At 40.2% G+C, this 23,615-nt stretch overlaps 1 protein-coding gene across 3 annotated transcripts in view; it reads left to right on the top strand.

Moving 5' to 3' along the window:
• MYPN (myopalladin) overlaps positions 1–23,615 on the top strand; it is a 777,058-nt gene that overhangs the window by 657,340 nt on the left and 96,103 nt on the right. For all 3 annotated transcript variants that reach the window (XM_053691847.1, XM_053691846.1, XM_053691845.1), the window contains one exon: positions 14,732–14,865. In XM_053691847.1, coding sequence (XP_053547822.1) covers positions 14,732–14,865 — 134 coding nt within the window. The remainder of the gene's footprint in view (positions 1–14,731; positions 14,866–23,615) is intronic.

The raw sequence follows: 23,615 nt of genomic DNA, 5'->3' as shown, positions 1-23,615 counted from the left end.
GATAAACTTAGAAAAGAGTTCTCTTATTTCAAGCACCAGGTTAGAATTCCTGGGTACAATAATAGACTCGATATCCATGAGGATATTTCTAACAGACCAGAGATGTTGCAAGGTAGCTTCGGCATGTCTTGCCCTTCGGACCTTCTTAAGGCCATCTGTGGCTCAGTGTATGGAGGTAATTGGTCTCATGGTGTCCAGCATGGACATAATTGCCTTTGCCAGGTTCCCTCTCAGACCATTACAGCTGTGCATGCGGAGGCAATAAAACGGCGATCATTCGGATCTGTCTCAACAGATTTCCCTGGACCGCCGGTCAAGAGAATCGCTCTCTTGGTGGCTCTGTCCAGATCATCTGTCCCGAGGGACATCCTTTCTAAGACCATCCTGGGAGATTGTGACTACAGACGCAAGTCTATCAGGATGGGGAGCTATTTGGGGTGCCAAGAAGGCACAGGGCCTGTGATCTCAAGAGGAACGCTCTCTCCTGATCAACATTCTGGAACTTCAAGCAATCTACAATGCTTTGAAGGCTTGGCCTCTTCTGGGTTCGTCCTGGTTTATCAGATTCCAATCAGACAATATAACCTCAGTGGTTTACATCAACCATCGGGGGGGGGGGGGTAACGAGAAGCTCCCTAGCAATGAGGGAAGTATCTCAGATTCTGGAGTGGGCAGAGGCCCACGACTGTTCGCTGTCAGCAATCCACATTCCGGGTGTGGACAACTGGGAAACGGATTTTCTCAGCAGACAATCCTTTCATCCTGGGGAATGGTCTCTCCATCCCGAGGTGTTTGCAGAGATATGCAGCATGTGGGGGATGCCGGAGATAGATCTGATGGCGTTTTGTCTCAATACCAAACTACCCAGATATGGGTCGAGGTCCAGGGATCCTCAGGCGGAGCTAATAGATGCATTAGCAGTGCCTTGGAGGTTCAGTCTAATCTACCTTTTTCCGCCTTTACCACTCCTTCCTCGGGTAGTAGCCCGCAAGCAGGAGCAGGCGTCAGTAATACTGATTGCTCCATTGTGGCCGCGAAGGTTGTGGTTACCTTGTCGCAAGGATCTGCTGGAACAAGATCCTTTTGTTCATCAGAATCTAGATTCTATGAGATTCTATGAGGCTGACTGCGTGGAGATTGAACGCTTAGTCCTTGCCAGGAGAGGGTTTTCTGAGAGCGTTATTGATACTCTCATTCAAGCTTGTAAGCCGGTTACACGTCGCATCTATCATAAGGTGTGGAGAACCTACTTATTCTGGTGTGAAGGATTTCCCTGCCATAAAGTTAATGTTGCCAGGATTCTATTGTTTCTCCAGGATGGACTGGAGAAGGATTTTTTGGCCAGTTCACTGAGGGGACAGATTTCGTCCTTGTCTGTTTTACTGCAAAAGAGGCTCTCTGAGCTTCCAGATGTTCAGTCTATTGTTAAGGCTCTGATTAGGATCAGACCTGTGTTCAGATCTTTGGCCCCTCCTTGGAGTCTGAATCTGGTTCTTAAGGTTTTGCAAAGGGCTCCATTTGAGCCTATGCATGAAATTGACATTAAGTTGTTGTCCTGAAAGATTCTTTTTCTACTGGCTATTGCTTCTGCGTGCAGAGTTTCAGATTGTCGCTTTGCAATGTGAGCCTCCTTATCTGGTGTTCCATTCTGATAAGGCTGTCCTACGTACTAAGTTAAGGTTTCTTCCTAAGGTCGTGTCAGACTGCAACATCAATCAAGAGATTGTGGTTCCTTCCTTGTGCCCTAATCCTTCTTCTTTGAAGGAATGTTTGCTTTATAATTTGGATGTGGTTCTAGCCTTGAAGTTCTGTCTTCAGGCTACTAAGGATTTTAGACAAACTCCTTCCTTGTTCATTGCCTATTCTGGGAAATGTAAGGGGCAGAAGATCTCTGCGACTTCCTTGTCTTTTTTGTGGCTTCCTCTTGGGTCTTTAAGAACGAGGCCTCTATGGATCAGATTTGTAAGGCGGATACCTGGTACTCCTTACATACTTTTTCTGAATTTTACAAGTTTGATGTTTTGCTTCAGCTGAATCAGTCTTCAGGATAAAGGTTTTGCAGGATTTGGTACCCTCAGATTAGGGTCTGCCTCTCTTTTTGTCCCTCCCATTATCATTCAGTGTCCTCTAGAGCTTGGGTATAAGTTTCCCAACAGTAAGGAATAAAGCCATGAACTCTCCTTATATTAAGAAGGAAAACCTAAATTATGCTTACCAGATAATTTCATTTCCTTCTGTATAAGAAGAGTCCATGGCCCAGCCCCCGCCTGTGTTCTCAGATGGGCGGCCCCCTAAATTATATTTCTCTTGTAAGGTGTATCCAGTCCACGGATTCATCCATTACTTGTGGGATATTCTCCTTCCCAACAGGAAGCTGCAAGAGGATCACCCACAGCAGAGCTGTCTATATAGCTCCTCCCCTAACTGCCACCTCCAGTCATTCTCTGCAGCTCTCGACAAGGGAAGTAGCTAGAGAGATGTGGTAAATTAGTGTAGTTTATCTTCAATCAAAAGTTTGTTTAACTGTTTTTTACCTCAGGCAGAAATTAGAAGAAGAATTTGCCTGAGGTTTTTGATGATCTTAGCAGGTTGTAACTAAGGTCCACTGCTGTTCTCACACATAACTGAAGAGTATGAGGAAACTTCAGCTGGGAGAACGGCCTGCAGAATTGACTGCCCTGAGGTATGTTCAGTATATTATTTTCTAGAGGATGATAAGAACTAGAAAATGCTGACAGTGCCTGATATAGTTAAGGTAAGCCTGATTGCAGTGATTTAATAAACAACTGGCATCATGCTTGCAGTAAAAAGTAATTTTCATATTACTTTCTATTATGGCTTAGTATGTAAAACGTTTGCATTTATATAAAGAACGTTTTTTACTGAGGTGATAAATCTTTGTTTGGGGCCTAGTTTTCCACATGGCTGTTATTTTACTCCTAGGAATAGTTTTTTAAGGCCCTCTGACTTTGAGTGCATGGTGGGAGGGGCCTATTTTCGCGCTCTAATTGCGCAGTTGTTTTTACATTCTGAGGCATCCAGCTTCCCTGAAGGAGTCCCCTGACATATTGGGCCTCTGTAAAGGGTTTTTGTGCCACAGTAGAGCTGTGGCAGTTTACTTGTGACTGTTTTAATGGTTTTTACCGTTTTTTTGCTTCGTTTTTGAACCTGAGGGGTTAATCATCCATTTGCAAGTGGGTGCAATGCTATTTTAGTCTATTATATACACTGTAAAAATTTCATAGAGTTAACTGTTTTTTTCACTGTTTTGCAGTTTTTGTGTTTGTCTTTTTCCCTTAAAGGCACAGTACCGTTTTTTATAATCTGCTTTTTCACATTAATTAAAGTGTTTTCCAAGCTTGCTGGTCTCATTACTAGTCTGTTAAACATGTCTGACATAGAGGAAACTCCTTGTTTATTATGTTTAGAATCCATTGTGGAACCCCCTCTTAGAATGTGTACCAAATGCACTGATCTTACTATAAGTTATAAAGACCATATTCTGGCTTTAAAAGATTTATCACCAGAGAAAATTGACAAGGGGGAAGTTATGCCACTAACTCTCCCCACGTGTCAGAGCCTATAACTCCCGCTCAAGGGGCGCCAAGTACATCTAGCGCGCCCATTGCGTATACTTTACAAGACATGGCGGCAGTTATGAATCATACTCTTACAGAAGTATTGTCCAAACTGCCAGGGTTACAAGGAAAGCGAGACAGCTCTGGGGCTAGAACAAATACAGAGCTCCCTGACGCTTTAGTAGCTATGTCCGATATACCCTCACAATGTGCAGAAGCCGAAGAAGGAGAGCTTCTATCTGTGGGTGATTTTTCTGACTCAGGGAAGACACTTCAACCTGATTCTGATATGTCTACATTTAAATTTAAGCTTGAACACCTCCGCATGTTGCTCAAGGAGGTTTTAGCAACTCCGGATGACTGTGACGCCATTGTAGTCCCAGAGAAATTGTGTAAATTGGATAAATACTACGCAGTGCCTGTTTACACTGATGTTTTTCCAATACCTAAGAGGTTTTCAGAAATTATTACTAAGGAATGGGATAGACCAGGTGTACCGTTCTCTCCCCCTCCTGTTTTTAAAAAGATGTTTCCCATAGATGCCGCTACACGGGACTTGTGGCAAACGGTCCCTAAGGTGGAGGGAGCAGTCTCTACTCTAGCGAAACGTACAACTATCCCTGTCGAGGACAGTTGTGCTTTTCTAGATCCAATGGGCAAAAAATTAGAGGGTTACCTTAAGAAAATTTTTATTCAACAAGGTTTTATTCTCCAGCCCCTTGCATGCATTGCCCCTGTCACTGCTGCTGCGGCCTTCTGGTTTGAGTCTCTAGAAGAGGCTCTACAGGTAGAAACCCCATTGGATGATATCCTTGACAAGCTTAAAGCTCTTAAGCTAGCCAATTCATTTGTTTCTGACACTGTTGTTCATTTAACCAAACTAACGGCTAAGAACTCAGGTTTTGCTATTCAGGCGCGTAGAGCGCTATGGCTTAAATCCTGGTCAGCTGACGTTACTTCAAAGTCTAAGCTTCTCAACATTCCCTTCAAGGGGCAGACCCTATTCGGGCCTGGACTGAAGGAGATCATTTCTGATATTACTGGAGGAAAAGGTCACGCCCTTCCTCAGGATAGGTCCAACAAATTAAGGACCAAACAGCCTAATTTTCGTGCCTTTCGAAACTTCAAGAGTGGCGCAGCTTCAACTTCCTCTAATACAAAACAAGAGGGAAATTTTGACCAGTCCAAGCCGGTCTGGAGACCTAACCAGGCTTGGAACAAAGGAAAGCAGGCCAAAAAACCTGCTGCTGCCTCTAAGACAGCATGAAAGATCAGCCCCCGATCCGGTAACGGATCTAGTAGGGGGCAGACTTTCTCTCTTCGCCCAGACTTGGGCAAGAGATGTCCAGGATCCCTGGGCGTTGGAAATCGTGTCCCAGGGATATCTTCTGGACTTCAAAGCTTCTTCCCCAAAAGGAAGATTTCACCTCTCACAATTATCTGCAAACCAGATAAAGAGAGAGGCATTCCTACATTGTGTTCAAGACCTCCTAGTTATGGGAGTGATCCACCCAGTTCCAAAGGAGGAAAAGGGGCAAGGCTTCTATTCAAATCTGTTTGTGGTTCCCAAGAAAGAGGGAACCTTCAGACCAATCTTAGATCTCAAGATCCTAAACAAATTTCTCAGGGTCCCATCCTTCAAGATGGAGACTATTCGAACCATCCTACCTATGATCCAGGAGGGTCAATATATGACTGCCGTGGACTTAAAGGATGCTTATCTGCACCTTCCGATACACAGAGATCATCATCGGTTTCTCAGGTTCGCCTTCCTAGACAGGCATTACCAGTTTGTGGCTCTTCCCTTTGGGTTAGCTACGGCACCAAGAATCTTTACGAAGGTTCTGGGGTCACTCCTAGCGGTCCTAAGGCCTTGGGGTATAGCAGTAGCCCCTTACCTAGATGACATTCTAATACAGGCGTCACATTTTCAAATCGCCAGGTCCCATACAGACATTGTTCTGGCATTCCTGAGGTCGCATGGGTGGAAAGTGAATGAAGAAAAGAGTTCTCTATCCCCTCTCACAAGAGTTTCCTTCCTAGGAACTCTGATAGATTCTGTAGAAATGAAGATTTACCTGACAGAGGCCAGGTTGTCAAAACTTCTAAATTCCTGCCGTGTTCTTTACTCTACTTCTCGCCCTTCAGTGGCTCAGTGTATGGAAGTAATCGGCTTAATGGTAGCGGCAATGGACATAGTGCCGTTTGCCCGCCTAGATCTCAGACTGCTGCAACTCTGCATGCTCAGTCAGTGGAATGGGGATTACACAGATTTGTCCCCTCTACTAAATCTGGATCAAGAGACCAGGGATTCTCTTCTCTGGTGGCTATCTCGGGTCCATCTGTCCAAGGGTATGACCTTCCGCAGGCCAGATTGGACAATAGTAACGACAGATGCCAGCCTTCTGGGCTGAGGTGCAGTCTGGCACTCCCTGAAAGCTCAGGGCTTGTGGACTCAGGAGGAGACACTCCTTCCGATAAACATTCTGGAACTAAGAGCGCTATTCAATGCTCTTCAGGCTTGGCCTCAGCTAGCTGCGGTCAGGTTCATCAGATTTCAGTCGGACAATATCACGACTGTAGCCTACATCAACCATCAAGGGGGAACAAGGAGTTCCCTAGCAATGTTGGAGGTTTCAAAAATAATTCTATGGGCAGAGGTTCACTCTTGCCATCTATCAGCTATCCATATCCCAGGAGTAGAGAACTGGGAGGCGGATTTTCTAAGTCAACAGACTTTTCATCCGGGGGAGTGGGAACTCCATCCGGAGGTGTTTGCACAGTTGATTCAACTTTGGGGCAAACCAGAACTGGATCTCATGGCGTCTCGTCAGAATGCCAAGCTTCCTTGTTACGGATCCAGGTCCAGGGATCCCAAGGCAGCGCTGATAGATGCTTTAGCAGCGCCTTGGTCTTTAAACCTGGCTTATGTGTTTCCACCGTTTCCTATGCTCCCTCGTCTGATTGCCAAGATCAAGCAGGAGAGAGCTTTGGTGATTTTGATAGCACCTGCGTGGCCACGCAGGACTTGGTATGCAGATCTGGTGGACATGTCATCCCTTCCACCATGGACTCTACCGCTGAGGCAGGACCTTCTACTTCAGGGTCCTTTCAACCATCCAAATCTAATTTCTCTGCGTCTGACTGCTTGGAGATTGAACGCTTGATTTTATCAAAACGTGGCTTCTCTGAGTCGGTCATTGATACCTTAATTCTGGCTCGAAAGCCTGTCACCAGGAAAATTTATCATAAGATATGGTGTAAATATCTTCATTGGTGTGAATCCAAGGGTTACTCATGGAGTAAAATCAGGATTCCCAGGATATTATTTTTTCTCCAAGAAGGATTGGAGAAGGGATTGTCAGCTAGTTCCTTAAAGGGACAGATTTCTGCTCTGTCTATTCTTTTGCACAAGCGTCTGGCGGATGTTCCAGACATTCAGTCCGGCTTTAGTTAGAATCAAGCCTGTGTTTAAACCTGTTGCTCCGCCATGGAGTTTAAATTTAGTTCTTAAAGTTCTTCATGGGGTTCCGTTTGAACCTCTGCATTCCATAGATATCAAGCTTTTATCTTGGAAAGTTCTGTTTCTGGTAGTTATCTCTTCGGCTCGAAGAGTTTCAGAGTTATCGGCCTTGCAGTGTGATTCTCCTTATCTGATCTTCCATGCAGATAAGGTAGTTTTGTGTACCAAACCTGGGTTTCTTCCTAAGGTGGTATCTAATAAGAATATCAATCAGGAGATTGTTGTTCCGTCACTGTGTCCTAATCCTTCTTCAAAGAAAGAACGTCTTTTACACAATCTTGACGTGGTTCGTGCTTTAAAGTTTTATTTACAAGCTACTAAAGATTTTCGTCAAACATCTGCATTGTTTGTTGTCTACTCTGGACAGAGGAAAGGCCAAAAGGCTTCAGCAACTTCTCTTTCTTTTTGGTTAAGAAGTATAATCCGCTTAGCTTATGAGACTGCTGACCAGCAGCCTCCTAAAAGAATTACAGCTCATTCCACTAGAGTGGTGGCTTCCACATGGGCTTTTAAAAATGAGGCTTCTGTTGAACAGATTTGTAAGGCGGCGACTTGGTCTTTGCTTCATACTTTTTCTAAATTCTACAAATTTGATACTTTTGCTTCTTCGGAGGCTATTTTTGGGAGAAAGGTCTTACAGGCAGTGGTGCCTTCCGTTTAAGCGCCTGCCTTGTCCCTCCCTTCATCCGTGTCCTATAGCTTTGGTATTGGTATCCCACAAGTAATGGATGAATCCGTGGACTGGATACACCTTACAAGAGAAAACAAAATTTATGCTTACCTAATACATTTATTTCTCTTGTGGTGTATCCAGTCCACGGCCCGTCCTGTCATTTTAAGGCAGGTGTTTTTTATTTTTAAACTACAGTCACCACTGCACCCTATAGTTTCTCCTTTCTCTTGCTTGTCTTCGGTCGAATGACTGGAGGTGGCAGTTAGGGGAGGAGCTATATAGACAGCTCTGCTGTGGGTGATCCTCTTGCAGCTTCCTGTTGGGAAGGAGAATATCCCACAAGTAATGGATGAATCCGTGGACTGGATACACCACAAGAGAAATACATTTATCAGGTAAGCATAAATTTTATTTTTTCTTCTGGCACCTTTTATACCCTGATATTTCTCATACTGTTCCTTGTTCCCTCGGCAGAATGACTGGGGGATGGGGGAAGTGGGAGAGGTATTTAAGCCTTTGACTGGGGTGTCTTTGCCTCCTCCTGGTTCAGTATTTCCCAACAGTAAGAAATGAAGCAGTGGACTCTCCTTATACAGAAGGAAATTAAATTATCTGGTAAGCATAATTTATGTTTTTGCAGCAGTTGTAGAGTATATCAGTGTTTGCGTGTCTGTTTTGCCGCAGTTGTAGAGTATATCAGTACAGGGAGTGCAGAATTATTAGGCAAATGAGTATTTTGACCACATCATCCTCTTTATGCATGTTGTCTTACTCCAAGCTGTATAGGCTCGAAAGCCTACTACCAATTAAGCATATTAGGTGATGTGCATCTCTGTAATGAGAAGGGGTGTGGTCTAATGACATCAACACCCTATATCAGGTGTGCATAATTATTAGGCAACTTCCTTTCCTTTGGCAAAATGGGTCAAAAGAAGGACTTGACGGGCTCAGAAAAGTCAAAAATACTGAGATATCTTGCAGAGGGATGCAGCACTCTTAAAATTGCAAAGCTTCTGAAGCGTGATCATCGAACAATCAAGCGTTTCATTCAAAATAGTCAACAGGGTCGCAAGAAGCGTGTGGAAAAACCAAGGCGCAAAATAACTGCCCATGAACTGAGAAAAGTCAAGCGTGCAGCTGCCAAGATGCCACTTGCCACCAGTTTGGCCATATTTCAGAGCTGCAACATCACTGGAGTGCCCAAAAGCACAAGGTGTGCAATACTCAGAGACATGGCCAAGGTAAGAAAGGCTGAAAGACGACCACCACTGAACAAGACACACAAGCTGAAACGTCAAGACTGGGCCAAGAAATATCTCAAGACTGATTTTTCTAAGGTTTTATGGACTGATGAAATGAGAGTGAGTCTTGATGGGCCAGATGGATGGGCCCGTGGCTGGATTCGTAAAGGGCAGAGAGCTCCAGTCCGACTCAGACGCCAGCAAGGTGGAGGTGGAGTACTGGTTTGGGCTGGTATCATCAAAGATGAGCTTGTGGGGCCTTTTCGGGTCAAGCTCAACTCCCAGTCCTACTGCCAGTTTCTGGAAGACACCTTCTTCAAGCAGTGGTACAGGAAGAAGTCTGCATCCTTCAAGAAAAACATGATTTTCATGCAGGACACTGCTCCATCACACGCGTCCAAGTACTCTACAGCGTGGCTGGCAAGAAAGGGTATAAAAGAAGAAAATCTAATGACATGGCCTCCTTGTTCACCTGATCTGAACCCCATTGAGAACCTGTGGTCCATCATCAAATGTGAGATTTACAAGGAGGGAAAACAGTACACCTCTCTGAACAGTGTCTGGGAGGCTGTGGTTGCTGCTGCACGCAATGTTGATGGTGAACAGATCAAAACACTGACAGAGTCCATGGATGGCAGGCTTTTGAGTGTCCTTGCAAAGAAAGGTGGCTATATTGGTCACTGATTTGTTTTTGTATGTCAGAAATGTATATTTGTGAATGTTGAGATGTTATATTGGTTTCACTGGTAAAAATAAATAATTGAAATGGGTATATATTTGTTTTTTGTTAAGTTGCCTAATAATTATGCACAGTAATAGTCACCTGCACACACAGATATCCCCCTAAAATAGCTATAACTAAAAACAAACTAAAAACTACTTCCAAAACTATTCAGCTTTGATATTAATGAGTTTTTTGGGTTCATTGAGAACATGGTTGTTGTTCAATAATAAAATTAATCCTCAATAATACAACTTGCCTAATAATTCTGCACTCCCTGTATTTGTGTGTCTGTTTTGCAGCAGTTGTAGAGTATATCAGTATTTGTGTGTCTGTTTTGCAGCAGTTGTAGAGTATATGTAACATATCCCAGCCTGATATCACTGTCCCTTTAAGACTGCCTTCCCTGCTACTGACAATTGTGGCAAACCTAGCCACTTCTGGACTATAACGTAAGAAAGGTTGTCTGTGACAGACCCTTCGGTCAGGACTGAAAGTGTTAACTTTATTTTCTAACCACAAGTGGCTGGCTCCAGCTACAATCTAATTAATGCTTAGCATTCTATTGTTTGATCACCCCCAGAGAGAAACGCCTAAGTGATAAGGAGAGTCAAGAGTGTCCTGTGGTTGAAGTGTTTAAGTAATATAATCCTATTGTATCATGTCAAGGGCGCTTCTCCCTTTTATCTAATGTACAACATTCTTTCCACCCCCATCTGGGGGGGGGGGGGGGTCAAAAACCTGTATAAATCTGTATGCTGCCTTCAAATAAAGTGTTATTCTGTTTAAAACCTGAAAACTGGCTGGGTTGTGAACTGCTGATTCCCTATGCAGGACATTGTTCCCTGGTGTTAACCCTTGGTATCCGGTTGGTACCGTTACAATTGGTGGCAAGCGACGGAATGAACCTTATCGCCCAGAAGAGCAACTACACAAGCCAGTAACCTCAGGAAGAGGGGGATTACTACAATACTGACTAAGATGGAAGGAGTACCAGGGACCGAAGTGAATGGAGATGGATTATTCTAAGCTAAAGAGACAAACGTAAAAGGAACTGCTAGAAGCCAGGGGAAAGATAGGCAGCAGCAAACCCAATGCTATATTAATTGCTGAGCTGATGGAGGGAGACAGAGCTCGCAGCGCTACGCCTCCAGCAGCCATGGAGGAGACCCTATACCAGAGGGAAATGAGGACCAGGCTGGAATTTTTACCCCAACCTGTACCACGGGATATGCTATCCGTGGTAATGGCAGATGTGCAGGAGTACGTGATGGCACACAGTCCGCGGAATGCATCCTCCCGAGCAGAATCCATTTTGGACGCACTCAGCAACCCAGTAAGACCCAAAATCCCATACCATGCATTTAAAATGTTTTGTGAGGAGAAGGATGAGATTGATGGGTATTTACAGGATTTTGAGAGACTGTGCGAGTTACATGATTTGGAGCAGTCCGTATGGGTGCCGGTGCTAGCAGGCAAGCTAGCCGGTAGGGCAGCGGAAGCGTATCGCGCTGTACCCAGGGAGGACAGCAAGGATTACGCTAAAGTGAAGAGAGCGATCTTGGAAAGATATGCCATTACCTCAGAGGCATACCGGCGCAAGTTTAGAGGCCTGCGCAAGCCAGAAAGAGATTCCCATGCAGAGTGGGCCCACAAGCTGGATCAAGCATCTCAGGGGTGGATACAGGCCAGCCAAGCTACCACCATGGAAGAATTGCGACAACTGATGCTGTTGGAGCAATTCTTTAACGGCTTGTCCCCAGAAGCCCAAGAATGGGTGAGAGATCGAAAACCCCTCACCTTAACCGAAGCAGCCAGATTAGCAGACCAGCATTTTGATGCCAGGAGGCACCATGGACTACAGCCTAACAACGGACGGGCTAATATACAATGCCACACCTGCAAGCAGTGGGGACATATGGCACGTGAGTGCACCCAAAATCGGAGCAGACAAGCTTGGGACCAGGTCAGACAGAACCTGTCCCCAAGGGCGGCTGCTCACCATTACCAAACGGAGCCAGCCGCTCATGAGGTGTTGAGCACCCAAGCCGAGGAACCCCTGGGAATTCTGCATGAGGTGATGTCGGTCCAGGGACTTCGGGATTCGGGAGCTACTTTAACCCTGATAGCTCCCCATTTGGTGCCGGATACAGCACCCACTGGCGGATCCGTGGCAGTACGAGGGGCAGGGGGAGCAGTATACCGATTGCCCACTGCTAGAGTGGAGTACAGACCCCCAGTCACCCCAGCAGCTGCCAGTTACCAACCCCCGGCGCACCGCTATACCACACGGCCTCCGGCCACGAACTACCCTCAGAGAGCCCGGTTCAATTCGCGGGGCTACTCACAACCTATTCGGTGCTTTGGATGTAAGCAACTAGGGCACAAAAGACCAGAGTGTCCCCTAAATGCAGCGAATCAAGCACAGTCCTGGAGAAGACCCGCTGGCGGAATCCCACATAATCCTCAGCCTGTGGCCCGCTACGTAGAGGCGCCAGAATGCTGGGGCAGCCTACATGAAGCAGACCCCGTGCAAGCTGCCCACCGGAATAACCGGCAACGGGTTAAAGTGAATGGGAAGGAGGTCAGTTGTCTACGGGATACTGGTGCTACCATGACCTTGCTTCAAGAGAACTTGGTGCCTGAGAAACAGCACACTGGAGACACTGTGGCTGTGAGGGTGGCAGGGGGCACTGTGTTCCGCCTACCTGTTGCCAGGGTACATTTGGATTGGGGAGTGGGCGCTAGACTTGTGAATGTGGGGGTCAAGAAGGACTTACCTGCTGATGTTCTCCTTGGAAATGACTTGGCCCCCCTTGTTTCTGCCTATGCTCCCATGGATCCCGCTAATGTTAACCCTGTGACTACCCAAGCCCAGTCCCTCCGGGAAGAGACGCTTCCATGTTTGGGGTGGGGGCAGTACTGAGCCAAGTTGGAGCAGATGGCGGAGAACACCCCGTAGCTTACTTGAGCCGAAAGTTGTTGCCCCGGACATCCCCAAGCCGATCCGTTGGGATCAGACTGTGTATGCCGGCTTGGTTCTGGGGGAGCATTGTGGCAAACCTAGCCACTTCTGGACTATAACGTAAGAAAGGTTGTCTGTGACAGACCCTTCGGTCAGGACTGAAAGTGTTAACTTTATTTTCTAACCACAAGTGGCTGGCTCCAGCTACAATCTAATTAATGCTTAGCATTCTATTGTTTGATCACCCCCAGAGAGAAACGCCTAAGTGATAAGGAGAGTCAAGAGTGTCCTGTGGTTGAAGTGTTTAAGTAATATAATCCTATTGTATCATGTCAAGGGCGCTTCTCCCTTTTATCTAATGTACAACATTCTTTCCACCCCCATCTGGGGGGGGGTCAAAAACCTGTATAAATCTGTATGCTGCCTTCAAATAAAGTGTTATTCTGTTTAAAACCTGAAAACTGGCTGGGTTGTGAACTGCTGATTCCCTATGCAGGACATTGTTCCCTGGTGTTAACCCTTGGTATCCGGTTGGTACCGTTACAACAATCATGCTGGTTTGGGCAGTATTTGCATTCACCTGCCTAATTAATCATTCATGCACCTGATTCCCTCAGCCTCTTTTTAAACCATTTCAGGACTTATGTGCATTGCATTAGTTTAAAGTTTGGTTCCAGAACAACAGAGGTCTGTGACTGTTCCTGCATGGATTTTACCAGCATATTCAAGCTACAGCCTTTTCTTTTAGCTAAGCTTAAAATCATCTAATCGCAAGTATCCAAATAATTCCATTTTGTTTCCTGGACTCTGCTACTTAACAAACTCTGAACTTTATTATAAATTACAAGTATGCATTTGGTTATAATCACTCTCTAATTACTACAACAGCATCTTACTCAGAACTTTATAACTAATCTCTGCTACAATTTGTCATAGCTGAAATATCCTACTGCAAATATGTATTCAGAACTCTGCATCTATGTGTTCAGTTAAACAGCTTTCCTGTGATTCTCAAATATATGCACAAACAGTATTTAATGCCTTAAACTTGCAGTTTGTCTATCACCTGTGCTGCTCTGCTTATTACTGACATACAGCTCTATATAATATTATGTACTGTGAACCTGCAACAAACCTTAGTTTGCATCTGAGTCAATCTTCTACCAGTTTACTCTGAAGCCTGAACAGTCCACATTGCTATATGTTTCTCTCATTGAATCCTGCAGCTACTCCTATTAACTATAAGTCACAGTGAAGCCAGAATATATTGTATACATATGTTGCACTCTCCATGAATTCTACAATAACTTCTAGCAACTATGAATCACAGAATATCATCTATCCACGTCCAGGATACTCTTCCCCAGGTCAGGGGTCGGTGTCTCCAAATCCCTACCACTGACCCGAGGGTCTGTGTCCTGAGCGCATGTACACCGGGACATGACAGTATATCAGTATATCAGTCTGTTTTGCAGCAGTTCTAGAGTATATTAGTATTTGTGTGTCTGTTTTGCAGCAGTTGTAGGGTATATCAGTATATTTGTGTGTCTGTTTTGCAGCAGTTGTAGAGTTTATCAGTATATTTGTGTGTCTGTTTTGCAGCAGTTGTAGAGTTTATCCGTATATTTGTGTGTCTGTTTTGCAGCAGTTGTAGAGTTTATCAGTATATTTGTGTGTCTGTTTTGCAGCAGTTGTAGAGTTTATCCGTATATTTGTGTGTTTGTTTTGCAGCAGTTGTAGAGTTTATCATTATATTTGTGTGTCTGTTTTGCAGCAGTTGTAGAGTTTATCATTATATTTGTGTGTCAGTTTTGCAGCAGTTGTAGAGTATATCAGTATATTTGTGTGTCTGTTTTGCAGCAGTTGTAGAGTATATCAGTATATTTGTGTGTCTGTTTTGCAGCAGTTGTAGAGTTTATCAGTATATTTGTGTGTCTGTTTTGCAGCAGTTGTAGAGTTTATCATTATATTTGTGTGTCAGTTTTGCAGCAGTTGTAGAGTTTATCCGTATTTATGTGTATGTTTTGCAGCATGCATCAGGACACCACCGGGTACGTGTGTCTTCTCATCCAGCCAACAAAGAAGGAGGATGCCGGTTGGTACACGCTTTCGGCAAAGAATGAAGCAGGGATTGTGTCCTGCACTGCGCGGCTAGACATATATGGTACGTTCTGCACGCGCATCACCTTACACAGGACACTACATATAGTACGTTCTGCACGCGCATCACCTTACACAGGACACTACATATAGTACGTTCTGCACGCGCATCACCTTACACAGGACACTACATATGTGTCATTATATTTATAAGAATCTCAGCAGTACTCTCCAAATAATATGTCAGTATATGGCAGGGTTATAATACAATATATTTAATAATTATCCTTTAAACTGAAACCCAAAAATATGCATATACTAAAAACCATGAAATTAATATAAATTCCTGAATTCTTTATTATTAGTAAATATCTATGAACACATTGAAATATATTTGTAGGAACTAGAATATGAATCAATATTATACACGTTTACAAACTATTAAAATATGCTATGCAGAGTTCATGCAAGTTTACCTTATTCACAATAGAATTTCATTCAGTTAGCAGAATGAGATTCCAAGATCTTTAACTGCTAACATTCAAGCAATACCATTTTAACAATGCTTAGTTAAACAATAGGACAGTATATATACTCTAATTGAAACACTAGAAGTTATATATATATATATATATATATATATATATATATATTATTTGTGCCAACAATCAAACTCTGAGTTATAACTCTATATTTGCACAGATAAAACAAATTTATATTTTTATGATTAATTTTGAAATATGAAAAATTTATATTTTTATGATTTTTAAAATATGAAAAATTTATATTTTTTATGAATTTTGAAATATGAAAAATTAATATTTTTATTAATTTTTCAAAAATTAATTTTTTATATTTCAAAATATTAATATTAATCTTGAACATGAAAATCAATATTTCAATTTAAAAAAAAAATCTTCAAAATATTAATTTCAAATATGAAATTCCTTTCTCTCTTTTATAATAATTTCTATTTATTACAAATATATTATATCAATATGATAAATATTTATAATATCTCACGCAATGCCTCCATATAATATGTCAGTATATGACAAGGTTATAACTGAATATATTTAACAATCTTTCTTTTAACTAAACCCACAATCAAATAGGCATATACTAAGACAATAAAATTAATATAAATACCTGAATTCTTTATTATTAGTAAATATCTATGAACATATTGAAATATATCTGTAGGAATCAGAATCAGAATATGAATCAATATTATACACGTTTAAAAACTATTCAAATATGCTACACAGAGTTCATGCAAATTTACCTTATTCACAATAGAATTTCATTCAGTCAACACCATGAGATTCCAAGATATTTAGTTGCTAACATTCAAGCAATACAATTTTAACAGCGCTTAGTTAAACAATAGGATAAAATATATATATATATATATATATATATATATATATATATATATATATATATATATATATATATATATATATGAGTATACAAGAATAGATACAGCGCCTATATATCCATTAAAATATGGGTGGTATATGGGAATATGAATGAGAGCTAGAGATAATTATTTGAGAAATAATAACAATTAAAAGAGTATAAAAGATTATTAAAATAAATTATGCTTGAAAAATGATGAATAGATTATGAAACAGTGTTCATATGAGTCTTTAGACAATATATAGTCCGTGGTAAATCTTCATATGAAGTTGATATCAGTAAATAGATGGTATATAATACCCTTACCAGATATTACCTCAATCTGATGAGGTAAGTATGCCGCACTGGGGGTATATACAGATGGTAGAATCTTCTCCTTGTATTCAGATGTGGTGCCTCTTGGGTTTTCGTTAGCCTCCTGGAGTATGCAGGGATGTGTTTCTGGTTGTAGATAAATCCCTTGTACTTCCTTTGTGTTGGTAGTTAGCCTCTTGGAGTACCTTTTCTGTCTTGGTATACACTTTCTCCAGCGTAAAGATACCCAGGGAGACAAGAAAGGATATATAGTGTAATACAGTTTATTTCCAGTTTAGGCATAAAAATATAATTCACATAGCACTCACATTTGGCATCCTCAGACTATATGAGGTATGTATATGGCATATAGGACTCCAGTGGGTCCTTCCACATATAGGTATGAGATACAGGTTCCCCAATCTTGGTATAAGACTTCGTAGTGAAGTATTATGCAGCTGTTGCTGTTTCCCAAGTGAGGTAATATTGTATAATACACTTATCTCAAAAAGTATATGCCAGCAAGCTGGCTACAAGGAGTGACACTGGTATTAAAAGATGATTTAGATAAAACACAATTAAAATTAAGTACATAAGAAATAAGTAGTTAGTATCCCTGACGCGTTTCAAAGGTTTGTGTAGATAAATCCTTCTTCTTCAGAGGGTTGAGTGAGGAGCTGGGCCGTTATCGCTATTTGTACGCTTCGGGCGGCGGCACGCCCTCTGCGTACGTGACGTCATGCGTGCCAGCGTTACGTGACGTGAGTCTCACGTTTGTATTAGGCATGGTGTCTATGCTGTAAAGCTTATTGATTGGTTACCTATTGCTGCGTAGTTGATTGGATCAATGCAGCCTAGGCTTGTGGGATATGTAGTTCTATAGTTGCTGCCCATAGATAGCTACGATCTCTGGAGGTATAGACAAAATGTAACACTCGCAACAGTATAGTGTATACATATTGTAAAGTGTGACCTGGAAATAATGCTTGCATACACTTTTAATACCTCACCCATAGAGATGTTAGTTAGTTAGACTCAGTAGAGGCCTGTGGGATATGTAGTTCACTAGGGAATATCCCTCTATAAATATATCTCCACTCTAGAGAGCAGTCTAACAGAGTTAGTGGCTAGATGTAATAAAAGTATTGGTGGGACATGGACATGTCATAATGTGTAATCTAAAATTAATATTCACACAGGGCGATCCCATGAAGTATTTTTGCATTTTACAATACCTGGATATACAGTGATTAATACATCCTTTGTATATTTTCTTAGTACGATTAGTATGCATAGATGACATTGCATATTGGTTTCTTACTAATAATTCTGTTTGTGAAAGGTTTTCATATATTTGAAGCACCCTTAAGTTGTTAGGTTAAGCTTACGCTTAATATGGAACATGTGTTGTATACTATATATCTTAGTTGAGATGTAGAGCTCTATATAGTTTTCTATATTCCTAAATTGTGAAACCTCTTTTATGAAGTTTATAGTTGAGGTTCAGTTAGTTATTGGGCCTATATTAGAAGGCCAAATCATGTTTTATTTTAAAGATATATATTCTATATTGATATATGGTATACAAGTGTTCCTTAGTATTGGGTGTGTATTATATATTATGCAGGAAGGTATTGAACCTGGTAGATAGATATATATATATGTGATCAGAGTGAAACTAATCTTTATTACTCAGCTAGATATATGTGTATTCCTTATACTATATTTTTTACCTATCATTAGGTTTCAAGAATATTAGTCTTTGTCTTTCTGCAGTTATATATTTGTAATGTCTTATTATTTGTTGGTGAATAGTATAAAGAATATAGTACTGCACTGTAGTAAGCTTAGTGGGGTCTGGTCGTATATAAAGTAGTATAGATACAATTTATAGGTTGATCAAAGGTTTTAATATATTTGAGAGGCTTAGATTCATGTAACCTACTGAATTAAGAAGGCTGCAATATCTATATCCTTATTTAGACCTTTGGGGGTCATAGAATCTAATTTATGTATCCATTCTGTTTCCTTTCTTCTCAGATGGAGTTCTCTACTTACTCCCTCTGGTGGATCTCTGATATGTTCAAGTATAGTGCCTCTTAAACATGACGGATTAGAGTTATGTATTAGGCGAAAATGATTTGAGACACTATGTTTTTTGAAACTACTTTCTATATTTCTAATATGTTCCAAAAGTCTGGTTTTGTAGGGTCTAGTGGTACGTCCTACATATTGGAGCTTACAGTCACATTCAATAAGGTATACTACATATTCTGTTTTACAGTTTGTAATGGAGTCAAATTCCCAGCTTTTTTTATTTGTGGATGAAGTGATTTTTTTAGTCGGTTTATTAATGCTATAGTGATGTTTGCAAGCCTCGCAGTGTAACCGGTTGCATTTAAAGAAGCCTTTTGTCTTATTTTGCAGCCAATTGGTGGTTTTTTTGGTTTTAGATATAGATTTCAGTTTACTTGGAGCTTTTATTGCTCTAATGTTTCTACCTTTTCTAAAGACCAATTTTGGGTTGTTTTTAGTTATTTCATTTAATAGGTTATCTTTTTTTAATATGTGCCAGTGTTTGTTTAAGATAGTTCTGATAGCATTGGCACCTTCATTATAAGTTGTGATCATAAGTGGCAAATCTTTTTGTTTTTTGCTATTTTTCTTAGAATTTTTTATTAGTGTGTCTCTATTCATTCTATTAACCTTATTAAATGCCTTTTGTATATTGTCAGCTTTGTAACCTTTATTTAATAGTTTATTAGTTAAAATTTTTGATTCATGTAAGAAGTCTTTCTGTCTGGAACAATTCCTTTTTATGCGTAGGAATTGTCCATATGGTATACTTTGTATCCATGCTGGATGATGGCTACTCGTTGCTGTTAGGTAACTGTTGCTGTCTGTAGCTTTGCTATATACTTTAGTTTGAATAGAGTTTTCTTCCTGATAGAGTATGAGGTCTAAGAATTCAATTTCTTTAGAATTGGTTTTATCTGTGAATGTTAGGTTGAAATCATTAGTGTTAATATAGTTGACGAAGTCTTGGACTGCATTCTTATTGTCCTTGTGTTCCCATATTATTATGATATCATCGATAAAGCGGTGATATGTTTTGATGTTGTCTATGAAGGGGTTATTCTCCCAGATGTATTTGTCTTCCCACATACCCATATATAGGTTGGCATAGCTGGGGGCGAATTTCGTCCCCATAGCTGTGCCACCTATTTGAAGAAAGTATTCCTTGTTAAAGGTGAAGTAATTTTTTTGTAGGATGAACTTGGCAGAATCCTTTATGAATTCAATTTTATTTGTTTCTAGATTTGATAGTTTATTTAGCCAGTAGTCTAGTGCTTCTATACCTTTATTGTGGGGGATATTGGTATATAGGGAGCTGACGTCCAGTGTGAGCCAGCAGTAATTGTCTTTCCATTTGATGTTAGATAATTTACTAATAGTGTCTGGTGTATCTCTGATGTATGATTTAAGGTTGGGCACCAGAGGTTGGAGGAATGAGTCTATATATTCTGATAGTTTTGTAGTAAGGGACCCTATTCCTGAAATAATTGGTCTACCAGGAGGATTAATATTGCTTTTGTGAATTTTAGGTGTGTGATAGAAGGTGGCTACTTTTGGGTTGGTGATAGATAAGAATAGGAATTCATGATTATTAATTATGTTTTCATGTTTTGCAGTGTCTAAAAGATTTATGTATTCTTTTAAATAACATTCAGTAGGATTGGTTTTGAGGGGTCTATATGTCTCATTGTCACTAAGTAATCTCATGGCTTCCTGGATGTATTCTGCTCTATCCTGTATGATGATCCCTCCTCCCTTGTCGGCTTCCCTTATTACTATTTCATGATCATCTTTTAGCTGTTTCAGTGTAATTTTCTCTTTCTTGGTAAGATTATCCTTTTTTATTTTATATGTTTCGCACATTTGTAATAAATCCTCTTGGACTAGTTTTTCAAATACCGGGATATAGTTTCCTTTAGATTGTGTGGGAAAGAAAGTAGATGTAGGTTTGAAACTAGAATGTGTAGGAAAATTTACAGTTGCTGTGTTAGAGCTAGGTACATGGTCATTAGCGGTTGGGTTATCATTATCATTTAGCAATGATTCAAGGTCTATTAGAGCGTTTAGATCATTATCATTTAATTGAGAGGGAGCTATATTGTTCAGGTTTGTAGATTCATCTTTTTGTATTTTTTGGAAGTGCCTATTTAGGGTTAACTTCCTAATATATTTGTGTAGGTCTATGAAGAGGTTAAAGGGATTAGGTCCCTTAGTGGGGGCGAATGCTAGGCCTTTTTTTAGAAGGTTTAGTTCTTGTAATGAGAAGGTTTTATGTGATGATAAATTAAATATTTTTACTTCTGAATGTAAGTCTATAGGGTTAGATTTTACATTTTGGTTGATCTTATTCTTTTTTGATTGCATTCGTTTTCCTGCTCTGCACCCTCTTCTTCTGACTCGTTTCTTCTTCTTTTCTGGTGGTGTTGTTTTATTCTCCAATGTGGGATGTTGGTGTTCTGCTCTGGTAGGAGAGGTGTGTGTGGATCTCTGGGTACTGTGTTCTGGTTGCTCTGTTTGTAATGCCGGTGGTATGAATGTTGTGGTAGTTGATACGGGGAGGGAGGGTATGATTGGTGCTGTGAGTGTGTATTGTAGTCTGGTCTCTTGTGGTTGGGGGAGTGTTTGTAAGGGTGTCTGAATTGAGGGTGGGGAGGAGGGTAGTGTGGTGGTGGGTGTTGTCCTAAAAAACGAGAATTGTAGTGACTGTTATTACGTACATTGTGATGATAGGTATTTCTAAGATTACTATTGCGTGCTTTGTATGGTATATGATTATGGAACGTGGTGTTATGTATACTCTTATTGCCTGTATTATGTTGCTCTTTTGGGCCTGAATAGTGTAATGAGAAGCCTGGTGAATATATTTCCTCGTAATTATCCTCATTTGTTTTGTCATTAGGTTCAGGTACTGCTACCGTATTATAATTTTCGCAGTTGAAACCTAGGTTATGGGAAATATTGTTATCTTCTCGTATTCTTTCTTTGTGTAAGTTTAAATCCTTCATGAATTTTTCTCTTTTTCGGTTTTCTACTATTTTTTCATATCTTAGAATTTTGTTTTTATTCTCCTTATCAAGTTCATTGTAGTATACGTCTCCTTTAAAATTGTTTAGTCTCTGTCTTATATCAGTGATCTGCTCTGTTAGGGTATCTACCTTTCTGTCCCTGTATTTGATTAGGATTTTCATGAATGTGATAGAGCATTGGTGTAGGGCGGAGTCCCATTCAGATAGTAGCTCAATTTCTGTATCTTCAAATATAGGTGTTTTAGTGAGTTGTAGACCCTGTGGTACAATATTGTATTTGATATATCTTTCAAGTGTTAGGCTATCATACCAGTTTTGCAATTGTTTTTTACTGAGTTTCTCTAATTTTTCAAATAGTTTTTTTGGATTTGTAATTTCCAAGTTGGTTTCTAGAGTAGATTGTTCCTCATTTATTGATAAATTTCTACTTCTGTTTTTTGGATCAAAGTATGCCCCATATTCTAGGTCCATGGTCTATATATTAGTATAGATTATATATATATATATAATTATATCTATCTAGATGTGAATGACTTAGTCTGTTAGAATGATTTGTATACTAATGGACGTAACTGATTGAGGTGTAAAATGGTAGTATCTAAGACTTGCAGCCTAGAGTAACAGCTGAACCTATAATAGGAACTAGAAATAGAGAAGCAAGTAAAATGTGTTCACTCAGTATACTGGGTAAACACAAGTGATACTCTATAGTTGGCGCTAGTCAGTGTTGTGTATGGTATAGTGGCAGCTATATAAGACAGGTACTGGTTGAGATGTGAGGTCCCAGTCAGTAAGTGAAAAATGAGTATACAAGAATAGATACAGCGCCTATATATCCATTAAAATATGGGTGGTATATGGGAATATGAATGAGAGCTAGAGATAATTATTTGAGAAATAATAACAATTAAAAGAGTATAAAAGATTATTAAAATAAATTATGCTTGAAAAATGATGAATAGATTATGAAACAGTGTTCATATGAGTCTTTAGACAATATATAGTCCGTGGTAAATCTTCATATGAAGTTGATATCAGTAAATAGATATATATGTGTATATATATATATATATATATATATATATATATATATATATATATATATATATATATATATATATATATATATATATATACTCAGCTACAATTGATTCTAATACAATTCTACTTAGGATACTAAAAGTACATATATTTTTATGTAAACAGTTACTCTAAATGTCTACTTATTTAAACTGGAACAAATTCTTATTTACTTATAATTAAAACCAATTCTAAGATATATATATATATATATATATATATATATATATATTCTATATTTTGCACAGATGAATTACTTAGCATACAAAAGATAACTTAACCCTATACAGGACTATGAATATAAACAAAAATATAAACTGCTCTTTTAAATCTCTCAACTATACTTTAAACTGCAGTGACTATGCATATATCTTATTTTGTTTTAAAATATTACCTGTAATAAGTAACCTTTTTTATATATATATATATATATATATATATATATATATATATATATATATATATATACATACTTTACCAAATGATATTCAGCTTCAAGACTTGTCCCACCTCATATAAAAATAAGTGTAATTGCAATTGATAAGAAAAAGTATGGCCCACTTTGCTTATTGTTTGACTGTCTCCCACGCAACAGTTTAGCCAGTCTCCTTTACTCATCCTGCATTCCAACTTATATTGGCCTCTAGTTATCAAAGTCGGGCGGACCTGATCCGACAGTGCGGATCAGGTCCGCCAGACTTCGCTGAATACATCGAGCAATACACTCGCCGTATTCAGCATTGCACCAGCAGCTCACAAGAGCTTCTGGTGCAACGCCGCCCCCTGCTGACTTGCGGCCAATCGGCCGCCAGCAGGGGGTGTCAATCAACCCGATCGTACTAGATCGGGTTGATTTGCGGCGATGTCTGTCCGCCTTCTCAGAGCAGGCGGACAGGTTATGGAGCAGCGGTCTTTG

The sequence above is a fragment of the Bombina bombina genome, chromosome 9, assembly GCF_027579735.1.
Source record: "Bombina bombina isolate aBomBom1 chromosome 9, aBomBom1.pri, whole genome shotgun sequence".
NCBI classification, from domain to species: Eukaryota; Metazoa; Chordata; class Amphibia; order Anura; family Bombinatoridae; genus Bombina; species Bombina bombina.
Note: the sequence above shows the minus strand (reverse complement) of the source record. Positions and strands in the feature narration are given on the sequence as shown.